The 17226-nt window shown below is 36.4% G+C and overlaps 1 protein-coding gene across 1 annotated transcript; it reads right to left on the minus strand.

The window, feature by feature from the left end:
* Window positions 1-13527: 13527 nt before the first annotated feature.
* Window positions 13528-15610, minus strand: LOC116267700 (uncharacterized). Its single transcript, XM_031649567.2, has 3 exons — window positions 15136-15610; window positions 14210-14350; window positions 13528-13950 (listed from the first exon to the last, which is right to left on the minus strand). The coding sequence occupies exons 1-3, from the start codon at window positions 15517-15519 to the stop codon at window positions 13795-13797; spliced, it is 681 nt and encodes a 226-aa protein (XP_031505427.1). The 5' UTR covers window positions 15520-15610; the 3' UTR covers window positions 13528-13794.
* Window positions 15611-17226: the final 1616 nt, after the last annotated feature.

Here is a 17226-nt window from a genome sequence, read left to right on the forward strand (position 1 = left end):
TTTCTGTATTATATTTCTAGCTAGTTGGAATATGTTTGCCAAGAGACAGACCTTAAGGTGCATGAGCTCATGATTGTCTTTATCTTGAAGGCCGATTCTTAGCCAGGTGAAGGGAGCAGCTCTTGTTGCCTCTCAATCACAATTTCTTGGCTAAAGATTTTGGTCTTCTCTGGAAGCTAGGCAGGAGCTTCACCCAGTCCAACTAGGGCCTGCTAGATGAAATTCTAGAGGAAATTTTTTCGTTTTTCGTTTTCCCACGCAACTACTTCCTAGATGGTGTACATTCTTGAGAGGTTTGGCACAAAGAATTGGGTGCATTGCCAATCAGATATTTATGTATATCCAAATCTGATCCGATGTCATTTCTTAAATCCGAATTGATCTAATTTCTTAATAGGATAGTTTTTTTTGTATCCAATTTTTTTGGAATGATTCGGTAAGACATCCAATCCAAATCGGATATATTAAGTTATTATCATTTATCTTTTTTGGAAGTACTAAAACAAATAAATTTTGGTTAAAGTTTTTCCTTCGACACCTTTATACAAAATAAGAAATTGATTAATTGCATAACATTAATTGGTAATAAATCAGATATTTTTACTAATTAATTAACCATAGGCAAATTGATTGAGTTTAGCATTCTATTTCTACGACTAAATAAAACTTACTCTATATAGCAATGTCTCTTCTCTTTCCATGGAAGAACAGAGAAACAACCAACAAAAGCTACAAGCATGCTTCAAGTATTATCCTATTTGGATTTATCAGGGATAAGAACTTATTAATTATATTTTCTTACTTCATTTAAAAGAGTGTGATTTCCACCCCGCTTTGCCAAAGGGCTTAATATAGCTGGTCGAGTTGCTGGGCAGGTAAGGAGTTTGTCATCATTCGTGAGTGTTAGGCTTCTAGGGATAAGTTGACTCTCTCTCTCTCTCTCTCTCTCTCTCTCTTGCCATGGAAGGTGTATCCTTTCTTGAAAATGAGCTGGATATCACAAATAATTGTCGGGAAACCATGCGTTTTGATGTTTATTAGTGGCGCCAGTGGTAGTCTACAACAATGGTGGAGCCAGAAATTTTGTCTGGATGTGCACTATAAGCAAACTACTAAAGGTACTAATATGAAAATAAATAATTGTTAGCTCATATGTAGCTCGGCTGCTGGTCTACAAGTGGCAAAATGAGTCAAACTGTTCAGGTTCTGAGACCCCATTGGTACGAAGATGCAATACTTCCTTTTCCATAGGATGTCAAACTTAAGAGGGTTTCTTCTCAATTCGCATCTTTTTCTCACTGCATGAAGTTAATAACTGATTAGATCCAACCAATTTGCGATCTATGTGTTTCATGCACGTTATTATTTTATCTATCATCTCCTATCTGGCTGTGACTATCATGACAGAAGTCACGGTTAGAGTTGAAAGGGAAAAGTACAGCATATCGAAAATGATTATCTATCTTGTGCTAAACATAATTTCTCAACTTCCACCTGATTGACCTCCACTAAGACCGCGTGACTGCTGGTGCACTATCCTCCTCATGTTTATGCTTTTGGACGAAGGAGGATCAGGTACTGATATCTAATTAACTGTATGCTTCAAAAATCAATACAGATTTGAAGTTTTTTTTTTTTTTTTTTTGCCAACTTATACGTGTTTCCCATTGTTCAAAGGAAATTATAGGTAAAAGGAGATTGTATATTAACTTGCCATTACTACCATTGCTAGTTTTAATTAGGGCAAACTAGGGCTAGGCATCAGGCCAAGTGGAACAGGCCCAAGGCTTCACAAAACCACACTCAGGCTGGCCTGAAGCCCTTATTGGCAGACCGGATCCAGGTCCGGGCTGGACCCGTTCATCAACTTCATGTCCGAGAGTTTATGTTTTATGAGAAAGAGGGACTCTCAAACATACATGTCAGTGGCAGACCATGGTTGAGAAAAGGCACACACACACACACACACACACACACATGCACACACACAAACACAAGTATTATAGTTCTTGATAAAAGCTTTCATGAGAAAAAAAACAAAACAAAAATAGTTAAAAACTTAAATGAATTATACACTTACAAACAGCTAGAACAAAACTCAGACGATTTCAATTCGAGTCACTGATCCAATGAGTCAGCTGACGTTTTGACGAGTTGCTCTAGTTTTGGTGCTGACTTGCTTGGGTCCGGACTCATGGCCTAGTGAGAGGATGATCCTGAGCCGATTTGAGCAATTCCCAAGTTAACTTGCTTAATTGGCCAACGATGGGTGAGATATTGGTTCAGTAGGAGGGTTGCTTTACTTGTGGCATGGTAATCCAATCAGCAGCAACGTCAGAAGCACCCAAGGTCCCAAACTAATTATTGTTTGAGCTTGGATTGGGATGCACAAAATGAGTGTGCTAGGACTCCAATAGTTGGGTTCTTTTTTTTTTTTATCGTGAATGTGTGAGCGAGTGAGACAACAGGTGCCACACCTGATCATGAATGAAGCAACTAAGTAGTAACTATAGTACCTTGGCTTGAAAAATTCTTTTATACCTGCAAGGGAAGCTTGAAGGACCCATTTCATCAATTGTGATTACAAGTCCACCATTGCAATGCTGAAAAGTTTAGTGTTCTATTGTGACTCTAAACACATAAAAAGGTGTCACCGTTTTTATCATAGTTAGTGGAGAGAGTTGGTGTCAAACGACAAACAAGTAGTAGATGTATTTACACAACCATTGTTTTTATATAAATTTGAGTATTTCATATTTTTGTCGAGAATTCACTACAAAAAACATAAACACTACCGACAGCCAGAAAATGTCGGTGAAACAAAGATACGCGTTGGTAATGCTTTTACCAATGTTTCATGACATCGTTGATGAAAAATGTGTCAGTAAAAGTCATCACCGACACATTGGGCCGGCTCGTTGGTATAGGATATCACCAGCGTGGTCTACGCATAGGTAAATATTGACTATTACCAACGTCTAACTGCATTGGTAATAATCAATTATTTCCAACATCTTAAAAGCCATCGGTAAAAACTACACCGACAGTTGATTTGGACGTCAGTAAAACCTTAACTGTTATTACTATTTATCGATGCAAATATACGTGTCGGTAAAAGTTGTAATTTGTTTTTATCCGAGTATGACATAATTCTTTTGAAAATCGAAACTACATATACAGCAACTGCTTACATTTTTCATCTATCAAATGAAGTAATTACATGTTCATGAACCAAACATGTAGATATAACAAATGTTTGCACTTATATTATAGTACAACTTATTCATACAAACTTTGGTCGACATGTCTACAATAAACAGTAAGAAAATATGTTAGTTCTATCAAAATTATAACAAAAGGAACTCATTGCAACAAATAAAATTGAAAAATAACCTAGGTTTGTATCGCCCTATTGTTATGCCACAAACTGAGTAACTTGAGCCTAAAATTGAAAAAATTGAAATTGAGTAACTTGAGACTAAAATTGAAAGAATTGAAATTCAAGCAAGTAACTTTATACTTCAGTAATGTATTTTCTTTCTGCATAGTATGTATTTTGCTAGATTTAGATGACGATCTAAATTGATAATGACTAACACTAAGCCCCAACATCCATGCTGTACCATGTCTCTTCTGTCTCATCAACACATCATTACTTCTCTATCTATCTTGTGTCCCTCAAGGCACCATTTCGAGTTGCTCTTTTAGTTGATTCTACAACATATATCATGAAGAATATAATTATTTATGATAACATAGATATTGTTGAGATAGAAGGGTGTAATTGTTCAAATGATACTTACAATCACAACATTGGTTTCAGAATTGTTAGTTCAAGTTCTTAATGGTCTTGGTAGCAATGAACAACTCAGCATGGGATATCTACTGAGAACTTTCTCCAAACTATATATTGCAATTAATACAATATGTCAATTAATCTATGCAATTATGTAATACATGAAAAAAGGTAACATGTACCTCCTTTATAAAAACCAGCAAAATTTTGTGTTTCAATTGTATGCAAGTACTTATGTTTAGCACACACGTGCATTTTTCTCGTTGATTTCCTAAAACACAAAAGCAACTTAATATAAGAAATACATATTCATGTTTCTGTATAAAGTTTTCTTTATATTACAAACCCATTAAAATCTTCGACTTATCTTCAGCAAAATAGTTGGTAATGAACTCCCAATGATCATGTGGTATGTTGTACGTGCTTATGAATTTCGCTATTTTGGGATCAGATTGGGGACCTACATGTTCTTTGAATAATTTTCTACACTCATACCTCAAATACCTATACAATCGTACATATTCATGCATAACCCACTTATGTAGAGGTGCTCTTTTTTGTTCTAGAAATTTATTGCATAACCCACTTATGTAGAGGTGCTCTTTTTTGTTCTAGAAATTTATATTTGAATGTTTTCATATATTAATGTGGATGTCAGCATAATACTTTAATGTAAAGAATTTATATAAAAATATTACATACATGTACACACAACCATATGTCTGTTTTGAATGACGCTGGAAGCTTGAAAAAATTATGATATAATAATAGTGTGGCAACTGGATCACATGCCTTTGTACAAATAGATGTTAACAAATATTATGTCTCTCTTCTATAAGTTGGTCTATCATGTTCATCTTAATCTTGTGCTTTGAGCCATTTCTTAAGTTCGCAGTCACCAGAGTTCGAGTAATGTCATGTGTATTCCTGCATGAAGGGTCTACAAGATATAAAGTTTATGCATATGAATAACAGTATGGGTGATAAACTAATCAATGTGCATTATCAAAAGGACATCCACCAGTTGTCTGCTCTTTACTACTTGTATCTTTGTGCTCCATGGTCTCATATTCTTGTTATGTATGTGAGCCAGTCTCATATGTTTAAGAAATGACATTGCTTCTTCCCTATGTACTCTTCATCTGTACCACATAAACAACACAAATATTATGTGCTATATGAGAAGGTGATGCATCCTGTCGTACATGAAATACTTTTGATAGCAATCCTTGAATGTTTTTCACAACTATTTACGATGCACATTTATGTGAACTACTTCTCCCCCCATGATATTCTCAAGAAAGACATGTCTATACAAAACCATTACATACAATGTGATCGATGACATCTTTAGCAGTTTGAGTGATGACATTATTGCATCTTACACAATGACATCTTATTTTTCCATTCACTATCACATTTTGTGCGATAGCATAGTAAAAAATTGTTAACACCAGCTACGTATTCCAAACGTCTTTTTTTATTATAATCCATGTTCAATTATCTATCTTTTAATAAGGTTGTACAACCAACTTCAACATGATCAACTCCTCATATTGTCAATACTAAATTTCAACAGTTTGGTTTTTGATTCATGCAAATGAATGCTTGTTGTGTAGCTCGTCATGCAATGTTTCAAACAAGTACCTAAACATTTTATTTGGATAATCATACATCTTTCAAATAATGTCAAAAGTGAAAATTTAACATATATGCAACATAAATATTATCTTATCTTTTGCTCATAATTAACGAAAGATTTATTGCACCATACAACAATGTAAAATGTTACATAATTCCTAAATGATGCTAGAATCCAAATGATTTAAGAAAAATAGATTTTTTTCACTCATTTAAACAATTCATTGAACTGGGTGACTGAAAAGGTGAGAGACTGAAAACATTGAAACATCCAAAAAACATTCAAATAACAACTAGTCAAACTAACATTCTACAAATAAATATGTTTACTTGAATTAGACATGGTCTAAATTTGATTCCAAAATCCGACCACAATGCACCTGAATCTGGTGATGACAAAAATTAGGGTAAAATTGGGGGTTTTGTTATTGCATGGAGATTTTATGCAATTAATATATTAATATGAAGGTACTAAGGCTAACAAACATGGTTACAAAGTTTCACAACCTAATATTACAAAAAAATAGCGAGATCTCGATGGAAAAAATTCTGATATATACCCTACAAGCATGTTATAACTTCAAATCGTATAGAATTAGAAAAAATAGGAGAAAAGATTAAGGAACCAACCTTTTCAAACTTCAAGCAATAAAAAAACATGGTGAAAAAAAGAGCTCAGTGAAAAATCACTGAAAAAACATCAGTAGGAAGAAGAGGGAAGAGAAAAGAAAAGAGGGAAGAAGAAGGAATGAGAAAAGGGTTCAAGCAGAGCAAGAAGTTTGGAAAGCCTTTACCGATGCATAAGGCACGTCGGCAAAGACATTACTTGAAAGCATCATTAATGTTAATGCAACAAATATTACCGATGTTCAAGGTGTGTCGGTGAAAAGGGTATCAACGACGTCTATAGTCAACACATCGATCAAAGTAGAGTTTCAACGACGTGCGATTCTCGCGTTGGTAATGTTTTAATGAAGAAATGTTTCAATGACGTGGAGAATTTCATGTGTCAGTAAAAAATTAGATTGATATATGTACTTTTTACCGATGCACTCAGCTGGACATTGGTAATCTTCAACGTCGAAAAGTTTCGTCGACATGAGATCCGTAACAGTGAGGGGACATATGAATGAAAATGTGCTTTAGTGAGACATATTATCTGATGATGGTTGTAACTTTGTGCCTCTTTCGAATTTACTAAGAGGTGTGAAGTTTCGTATGGTTTATTCTTATTTGGCTCCATATAGACCCTCTTCATTTTTAAAAAAATTAATCATATTTGCTCCTCCCAACAAAATAATACTTTGAGAGCATCACATAAGTGAGATAAACCCATGTGTTCCTCCTCTTTATTTTTTGTGTGGCCGTTGCCATTTTCTATTGCATCAATTTAGATATTCAAATTGAGTAATAACAATTTTTGTTCTTCATCTTAGGTAACATGAAAATTTGGTCCCAAACTGCTAATAAGCATGCTTGGATAATGTCTGTAAAATGTGTTTCTACCGGCAATGTCTACGAATAAAGCGTCAATGAAAAGGCAAATTATAAGAATGCAACTTCTAGACCTTGGTAGATTTTGCCAAAAAAACACCTACACCTATGCGAGAAAGTGCACATGTCGGTGAATCATTATTTTTACTGATGGCCACCTTTTGGCCGTCGGTAAAAAAAAAAAAAAAACTTTCACCAACATGTATTCTCCCCTTGTCAGTGAAGGCCTATGTTGATCGACATCACTTTCCGGACATTGGTAAAAATCAATCTTCACTGACATCTCTGGTTGGAAGTTGGTAAAAAGCGACTTTCACCAATGGTTGATGTCATACGCATTGGTGATCCCATGTTTTTTGTAGTGGCATGAATACAAATAGGATAAAATATATTGGTTAAAGGCATTGAACAAGAAAACTATAAGAAAACATTGTTGCAAAGCAAAAATCAGTGTATTGCACTTATACGCTTGAAGAACCTTGCGTACAAACAGTCAATTTCATCCTCAATGAGAAAAAGTTTAAGATCTTTCAATGAGAAAAACATTGCCTTGAGTACAAACAACCAAAAATTAATGTTTGTGCAACGTATGCTTCAAGGACACACAAGCTTTCAAGGTTTCTAGGGTCATGGATTTGACCACTCGAGGAAGAAAAAGGACAAAAGAAAAGTTTACTAGCAAGTTCCATGGAGAATGATTGTGAAATTGAAAATTTGGCTTTATATATAGTTGATAGAGTGATTGTTCTAGTTGACTCATGTGATTAATTTTCTAAATCATGATAAGGCATGATCTTTTCTAGCTGCCAAAGGAAGTTGAGTGCTCAACATGTATATCTGTTCCAATAGTTGTCCATGTCGGTCGTAGTCAATCATGTTCCCACTAGAAAAGATCCCTTTATTTCAAAGATAGTTGACCAGCCTTTCTTGCTTCATCACATCACTTAAGAAGTAACACTTCCCTTTAGTTTCAAATTGTGAGATTCTTTTTTGTTTTATCAGTTTCTATTTTCTATTTTGGCTTTTAATTTGGTGGGAAATCCACGATCTGTGATATGAAAAGAATAAAGGAAGAGCTTAAAAGCTTTAACTGATTATCTTTAGAGGCCGTTTGGCAACAATAATAGTTTGCTATTTTTTTCATGAATATGCTTAAGAGATTGGGACAGATTCATAAAACCTTGTCTTATAAGATCTCATGAATCTACCTAATTCTTTGAAGTAGGTTCATAAAACAGTAACAAATTGTTTTCACTGCTAAACTCTCCCTTGGGGGCACTTTTACTTTCCCAATGCAAGAAATCATCATGGAAGCAAGGGGCCAAATCCCCTAGCGTTGTTGGTCATGGCAGAAGCTTCCAAAGTACCTAATTATATATTAAAGAGTCTAAAAGTATGTGTGACTGAACCATAATCACAAATACCATTTTTTTGGGGTAATTTTTGGGAAAAAAATTAGAATATTTTTCCACTTTCTCCAAAGAATCTTGTATAAATGTGGCAATGAAAAAGTTTATCCAAGAAATTTGGTTAATTTGCTTCTAAATGTAGCACAAAAAACTGAAAAACTTTGAAAAATATATTAAATTCAAAAAAATTGATATAATATTATTTTTCTATTTCTTCATAGTAGTTTAGTGGGAGAGAGGGAGATGTGTATACTAATTTAAAAGAATGCCTTCCTTCCCTCTTTGGGGGAGGGGTGTGGAGGAGAGGAAGAAGGAAGCGAAGGTGGAATGTGGCAGTTAAGGCTGAAGAGAAGGAGAAGAGGATCATGAGAAGGCCAGAGTTTTGTGAGAAAGTCGATTAGAACATTTTTCATGTCCCACCACTTTGGAGGTCTGCTAGAAAGGAGTGACATGGAACATGCAAAATGTTGTCTTCTGCAAGTTTCAGTGTCAATGTTTGCTTCAAACAGCAAGCCCACTACTTTTGGGGTATCCTAGCATTATAGGAATACCATGTCCCACTCCATGAAAGAAGCTCTTTATATTATTGAGCATCAATATGTGGAATGGATGCCTCTTGATTGGGATGTCTTCTCTAAATGTAGCTTTAGTTTGTAGATTATCTGGTCTTCTCTGCTTGCACACTATAGATTTTATGTCACTATTCTAGATCTATGGTTTGGGTTTACCACATATATTTGAGCTTATTCTATACCTAATAAGATGAACCTAATACCGAGGGAGTTGGCACAATGGATGGGCAAGGGCTGGTAAGTGGTCAATCTCTATTTTAAATAGCCGGACATCAAGTTCCTATAAATGCACATGGTTGAGGGTGGGGAAGGCAACTAATATGAAAGTTAAAGCATAGCAAGGGCATCACTTCGAGACACTGAAAGCATGTCTAGTATCCTAGGGGGAAGCAAAGGGAAAGGTGGGGCCTTCGGCCCTCTTGTTGGGCGGTAGGATGAAATACTCCTCCTACTCACTCAACAACAATTAAATAAGTTTAGAAAATGAGACATTATTTGATAAATAATTGAGTCCAAGTTTGATTTCCAATTTTCCATCTAAGTACAAGTTATATGTCAATAAACTTCACAAACTAGCTTACCACCTTTTACATGAAAATATTAGATCTAGAACTATTTGACCATGAATTTATTATAAAAAGTTCTGGACCATTAATAAATTTAAGCATGATTTTAACCTGTACATGAAAAGGCCAGCTGCATTCTAGTTGAACTAGATTCATTCAGTACATGGGAGAAGAATGGGTGTTAGTAGTCCAACACATGACATGCCACCATGTCATTATTTCAAAGGGCATTGTGTCTTAATGAAAAATGTGACTTTTTTTTTGAGTTTTTCCTCTTTTGTCTTTATAAGGGGCTTTCTTTAACTTTTCCAAGTAGGAGCGTTTGAGACATTTTAGGCACCTGAACACTTTGCATGTGTTCAGGTTTCAAACACAGGACCTGCTCACATTCATGTGCATTCCAGCAAAAACTATATCTCTCCATACTAAATGGCTTCTTCTTTAAGTCCTTTCGGATTGAAAGAAATATTGAGTGATCTTAACCGAGGTTCCACATTTTCAACATATTGTAATAATGGTATATCGTTATGGTTTAGAGAACAAAAAGAAAAGAACAATTTAGGAACTGACATTTTATGCATGATTAGTGATGTCAATATATCTGATTTGGATAGGATATCCAATTGAACCATTCAAAAAAATCGTACATGGAAAGAAAATTAATATCCGAATAGGAAATTGGACAGACTTTAGATTTAAGAGATGACATCTAATGGGATTTGGATTCAAATTGAATTTAGTGTTAAATAAATATTTTATATCCAATGCTTACATTTTGAAAATTGGCTGGATTTGGTTCAAAATTCATATTCAAATTCACATATAATGTTAAAAATCGGATTTGGTGGCAACTATCAGCACATATATATATATGTGTGTGTGTGTGTGTGTGTGTGTGTCTGATATTATTTAGTTAGGTTCCATCCAAGTATCTCATTCAATCATGGGCAGTGTGGACATGTACTGCAAGCACATGTGTACCAGAGAGAGTTCATAACATCAAAAAGTTTCAAAAAACAATTTTATGTACATTTAATATGGGGCAGCAACATTAATTCAGGCAAATTAGTAACTGGGATACTGATCATTTTATTCTCATCCCATGTAGTTATCTTTGTATGTTTGACTTGTTTTTTATTGGATCTATGATATGTTTCTTTACCTTTCTTCCCACCACATGAGGGCCTCCCGGTAGGTGCCTGCGAAAGGTACTTGTTATCCTGAACTACGGCTTTGTTTTTTATGTTCTTTTAGTAGATCCTCCATAGTGAGAGCTTTCCTTGTTATGCTGCTAACTAACATGGGAAGATATGTTCTCACTTTTTTACCAAAGGAACATTCTGGTAATTGTGTTGGGAATATTTGTTCAGGTTCCACATGTGCCCCGATACGGCCGGTGTCCTCCATTTAACCAGTAGAAGCACTTTGATCATTTATAGCCCATAACACATGGCCCTTTGTTGCGGATTATAAATATAATCTGCTCCACCCCCTAATGGCTTTGAGGTCCCTAATTTGTCTCCGGGATGCCTAAAGAGTGTAGCAAAGCTGGTCGGCATGAAAGGCGTGTAGAATCTGTAGATAATGCATTTTTAGTTCGATTTTCATGGGTGCTACTCTTCTATGTTGAAAATAGTGCTATATGTGATACTCAAGTTGAAAGGTGTATCGTATGACCACTCAGGTCTTGAAGCAGCCTTGAACTTTAGAGGCAAGAGAGGAGTTGTAGCTTCACCTCTCACCTCTAGAAATCTTCTCAGCCAGTGCGTTATGTAATGCATTTTCCCTATTCGGAGATTTATTTTTTGTTGTCTATGTTTTGCTAATAAAAATCCAAAGCTTTGTAGGTGTTTTATGTGGTCGACTGCTTTCATCGACAAGGTGGCAAGATTTAAACACATGTTTTTTCTAGGAGAGGATCTTGGTTGGCTAAGTGGTAGCAAGAGGAAGTGGTGTGAGATGAGTCAAAGTTGTATTATCGTATCAAATCATGCATGTTGAGAAGTCTTGTAATTGGTTGTGTCATTTTTCTATATTTTACATTGTTACTTTCCAGGTGAGTAAGTGAGTTACGACCTCTTTTAAGCAAAAAAAAGAAAAGAAAAAGAAGCTTGCTCTTCCATCCCTTTCTTTGTTCATTTCAGGGTCCATGGTGCCTTGAGAAGAAAAAGCACATTGCCAACTTGATATGCAACCCCATACAGAGGGTTCATATCAATTGAAATAGTTCTTTCTAATGCACTTTTCTAACTATATATGGCATGAGGGATGGTTTAGAACTGGTGTAAGGTTGTGGCAAAAAAATGTTTGCTTTGGGAGAAAACTACAAATATATCTTCCTATACTTTGTTTATGAGGGACTAAATTATACTTCTTAAAATTTTTAAAACGTTAAATTATGGTTTTTCAAAAGTTTATAGAGGCTAATGCAAAGTTTTAAAATTTTAACTATTAAATTTTGGTTTTCAAAAGTTTAAGAGAAGACCATAGCCCCTGCCTAGGCAGAGGGAGCGCTAAGATGTGAATACTTGTGGAATCACTAAACATGAATTTATGTCATTTCTATGCTATAAGCTTTGGGGAGTTTTCCATTCATGGACTTAATTTTTGCCAGTAATTTTAAGAAAGTGAATATTTTTTCTGAATTTTTAAAATCAGACACACTTTTCAGAAAAAATATCAAATGGGAGCATCAAGTACAAAATGCTGAAATCAAGGAAAAAAGCTACTCTTAACGTTGTGTTTATCTTGTTAAATTTCATTTCATGCCGTTACTTGACAGATTTCATGAAAAATGAAGCTAATTATTAAAAAATTTCAAACATAAATCTTCTTCCGGATGTAATAATTAAAAAGTGAACCCAACATTAATAATTTTCTTTTAATTTTGTAAAAGCGATTTGCCAGAATCAACCAAATTTGGAGGGCACTTTCCATGTTATGGTTCTCACAGTTCGGGCGAAGTCAGAAATTTTCTTTTACGAGGAGAGGACCTAGATGCGAAACAACAATTTTCAAAAGTTTTACATCTGCCAAATTAATAATTCTCAAAAATATATACATAATTTTTCATTTCCTTCAAATATGTATGAGAAGGAACATGGTCTCTACCTGCTGAATTGGGTGGCATGTAAGGAAGACTCCACGCGGTCAGTTGAGTCGGTTGTTTTAAGGAGCACTCTCCCTCACACACTGCCTCAATAAATAACTTGCTCTGTTCAATTTTCAATTGATGTGTCATCTGTTCCATGTAGCTCATTCTCTGAAAGCTTAATTTAATGGTTGAATTTAGGTAAATTTAGGTTTAGTTATACTACCTTGAGTTGCTGTTCCATGTAGCTCATTCTCTGAAAGCTTAAATTAGTGGTTGAATTTAGGTAAATCTAGGTCTAGTTATACGACCTTGAGTCGCTACTGTATGGCCAATTAAAAATTTATTAACTATGTACTTAGTGCTTTATGAAAAAAAAAATGTCCTATCACTACTTATTGGCTTTGTAGACAATCCAGCTCAGCATGAAGGGCAGAGGGAGTGGGACCCGCTTAGGCTGTAGCCCCACTCCATCCCATTGAAAAAATTAAAAATTTTTAGTTGCGTCATGTATTATTTGGATTTAGATTCAGTTTGGCTCCACCCAGATTTAAACTTGTTCGCCCCACCCCTTGAAAAAATACTGCTCCGCCTTAGTATGCCCAACACTGTCAGTTGCTATCTGAGTTCATGCTCTGCTGCCGGATCTCCGGCGACTGTTGAGTGCCGGAGACATTCAAGTACCGCCTCTCTTCCGTATCAGTGCAGTTAGCTACTGACCACCATCATAAGTATAATATCTTAACAAATAAACCTGCTCCAATCGAAACATACTAGTAATTTTAAAAAGGTTTATCTCATTTATAAAGAATTTAGTATACGTAATATAAAAAACTCTCCCATTTTTTTACAATAAATGTAGTTATATTTATTTCAATGAAATTTGACCACCCCACAATTGGGGTAGAAGTTTGTGCCCTCGGCAACTAACGAGGGTCGATTGGGAACGCGGGACTGCGAACGGCGCCAGAGATGCATGTGATTAGTTCCTCCAAGCGAAGCTAAATTTATAAACAAAAGTAGTTTCCCATTACATACATAATTGCCACTTGAAACTGGCAGAAACAAGTACTAACTCGGCCAACATGACAAAAATTGCATGTGCGCAATGCCAAAGATAGGATACTCCGGCGATCCTTTTCCGTTATTCGGGACTCTGCGTGGTCGGAAATTAGGGACACTGCTGACTGATGCACAATGACATCTCTCTTCTTTCTTGGATCAACTAGTAGTAGCTTAACAACTCACTGTCCTGGACTTCATCCCCGTGCGGAATCTCTCCGATCGCGGTCCTTGAGATTGAATCTTGAAGTTCATCGTTTCTTGCAAACCTTCCCCGAATCCGTTGCCGGCTATCGGCCAAGGTCTTCCGGCAGGCGTACTGTACATTTTCCAGAATCAATCACGGTTAAATTACCGCGTAAAGTTACATAATTCCGAGTTTTTTTTTTTTTTAAGCAAGGTGGGAGAAAATTTACGGGGAGCCAGACCACGGATTTAAAAAAACAATGGTGGCCAAACATGAGATTTTTAATCGGAATTTCCCGTTTTGTCGGAAAGGTAACTGGATTTGTTGGAGAGGATGATCGACCCCTGCATAAGTTTCAATCCACGGGTGAAAAAAGTAAAGAGGGTCATGCCTTTATAGTCTTGTTGAAATTTCTGAGGTTCTTCTTTTTCAAGTATCTCTCGATTCTCTCCTTCTTCTCCTCCGGCGAATACCGGCAAACCCTGAGCCCCATTTCTTCCACTCCATCGATGATGTTTCTGCTCCTATTCTCCTGATGAAGAACAGCAAAAGACAATCAGAGAACACTCCTAATGTACACATGAACAGATGCTACTAGTGTGTGCGCCAGAAAAAAATTGATCTGAATAAATTTATCAAGTTAGCGTAGAGTTGGTGCCACTAATTTCTAATTCTAATGACACTTGATGAAATAAAAATATAGTTCATGTATTCATTTATTTAGTTATCTATTGAACACCTTTAGTGATACCTTGCCGTCTATATTAAATTATGTCATGTTATTCATTCGGTTGAATTGGCCTTGGAGGGGGAGACAGTCCGAAGAGGCCAAAGTTCATATTTCTTGGGTCTAAGGCGACTTTTGAATCTAAGTGGAGAGCGTTTCACTCATCAATGACCAAATGCTACTGCTCTTCAAACCATTAATTGGCCTTGGAATCAGTAGCTTTAGCTGGTTTACGATGGTTTTAATGACAATTTATTTTTTTTTACCGGAATTTATATAATTTTTTATCATCAAGCGACATCCGGCAGCTGGCAGTTTCCATACGTATGTCCGCCAAAAAATGCAAAATTTTGAAAACAACTGAAACTCACGCCCTGTCAAAAGCAAAAAGCGGTCCATAATTTTTTTTTTCTCTTCGGGAGATCGACGGCGGGACGGATAGCATCTCTACAGCCTAGAGGGCGTCCTTTGTTTCACTGGAGTTGATGATCGAGAAAGAGAGTATCGTAATGGACCGTGCAGAGTACCAAAAGTTCTCCTATTTCTGGTGCTGTCATTGGTCCGGTACGGACACGGAAGAGAGGCGGTACCTGAATGTCTCCAGCACTCAGCACTCGCCGGAGATCCGGCAGCAGAGCATCGACTCCGACCTCGAACTCCGACGCTGGCCGCCGAAGGCAGTGGCTGCCGAAATCTTCCGGCGAGAAATGCCGCGCCGGACGGCTACTGACTGACCCGGGATCCGGCAACCAGCCCGGGTTGGGGTAGGCCGGGACGTTGATGTGACCAGAGAAGGAGGGGCGGGTAGCGTGAAAGCTGTCGAACGCCGGAAGGAAATCTAGGAGGGACGGAATCAGGGGAAATTCTGCTGGAAAATCGCTTTCTGATTCCGCGATGGAGAATGCCGGCGAGGCGTCATGCGACATCCCGGGGAGGATGCCGAAGACGAAGGGATCGGGGAAAGATGACGCCATGGGATGCGTGAGGTGGGCGAGGGACGGGGTCGGGAATTTATAGAGGAGGCAGGCCCGATTTGACCTTTGACGTAACGGCGCTTCGCACTCTAGTCGGAAGTGAGCGGCGATGGACGGAGACGTTGGCTTTATACGGCGACGAAAACCGATACGCCGGCGACTCTGCGAGGCTGCAAAGACGCGGACCAAGAGTGGGGCCTATTTCCTAGTCATAGAACTCCGGAGACAAATGGGATAAAGAATATAATAAAGTTACACGTTAAAGTAAACTACTTTTAAGTACATAATTATAAATATTATATATATTATAATATTTTATTACAATTAATTATATTTACATTATTTTATATTAAAAAATATTTTTAAATTTAATCGAGCCGAGGTCCGATGCCTAAACTTAATCGTACTCTCAAAGACGGGAACTTTGGTAGAGAAATCAAAGAATCCAGTTAATAACACAATAAATTAACAAAAACCATAAATGTTACTAGAACAAGTGAAATTGACATGCTCAAAATTTGCATGGACCGATTTTTGGTATAATCAAAAGAGTTTTAGTGATTACTTCCTCTTTTCTATTGTTGGGTAAGGGATTTCAAATCATGTCATATCAGAGATAGGATTAGATATGCTGAAAAAATGCTAGGCATGGTATAATTATTTTTTAATTTTGTTTTTTTTCAGAAAAAACTAAAACCACACAAAAAAGCTTCTTTCAGGCGTGATCGACTTTGTAGAGACCTATCTCTAGCTTTTTGTAGAGCTTGAAAGGCAACGGCTCCAGACTTTTTTACAAGTTCTGTAAAGCTAGGAAGATAATGTCGCCTCATTCAAAAGGCATGATGCTACGGATGGTTTATTGAAATAAAGCTTGTCATTTATCCAAAAGTCGTTAGAACTATGTCCACTTTCGTTACAATCTACTGGCTGCTTTGGGATTTAGGAGGCCATATGTACACTCTTCAATTTTAGTGTAGTGCAATATCATCATTTACATTTCAGAAGAGTAACTACTCATAGGAATCGAGCTGAGGACACGTTATCCGTCTGATTATCAAGCCAACCAGCTATACTATGTATATAGTTTGAATATTCGAATGATCTATGGACGTTCATGTTTTTCTAAAACTTTGGGCATGATTTTGTCATAAAGAGGTCTTTGGCTTAGAAAAGAACTGGGTAAAATGTTAAAGATAACTATATATATATAATGTATATTTTTTTCATGGAAGTAAATATAGAATAAGATATTACTAATCAGTCAAGATCGACTCCCTAATTTACTCTAGTAAGACATGTTAAATGGCTGAGAGGCCTCAGCAATTCACTTAGATTGAGATGCTTTGGGGGTTAATTTCAAGATTTTTTTCCTTTTGGTAATACATTTTGGATGTTCATCTATCTAACGTAACTACAGAGCCTTCACCAAGATATGATTACGTGGGGAATTTTAAAAAATCCGAAGATTCAAGAATCATCCCCTGAAAAGATGGATCGTGCTCCTCTGATCTTACTGCCCTAACTAGATTGCCTCTTTCTATATTACCCTCTTGATAAGGAACAACTGGACCAATGAGTCATTTCCTTGAACATTCTGCTTTTGAAGATGACAATTCAATTGCATTTTGCTTCTTAATTTACCAAGAAATGGCTTCCAATTGATTATAAGAAAACATAGTCTAAGATGTTTCTCAATCATCGATTGGT

Source organism: Nymphaea colorata, chromosome 14, assembly GCF_008831285.2.
Source record: "Nymphaea colorata isolate Beijing-Zhang1983 chromosome 14, ASM883128v2, whole genome shotgun sequence".
NCBI lineage: Eukaryota > Viridiplantae > Streptophyta > Magnoliopsida > Nymphaeales > Nymphaeaceae > Nymphaea > Nymphaea colorata.

Bases quoted from the DNA above. Each gene is read 5' to 3' on its own strand.
- LOC116267700 (XM_031649567.2), bottom strand. From the start codon at position 15,519: ATGGCGTCATCTTTCCCCGATCCCTTCGTCTTCGGCATCCTCCCCGGG. The intron at 14,351-15,135 runs GTACCGCCTCTC...GTTCTTCATCAG, and splicing joins TGAGTGCTGGAGACATTCAG to GAGAATAGGAGCAGAAACAT. The intron at 13,951-14,209 runs GCATGACCCTCT...GAAAATGTACAG, and splicing joins ATTTCAACAAGACTATAAAG to TACGCCTGCCGGAAGACCTT.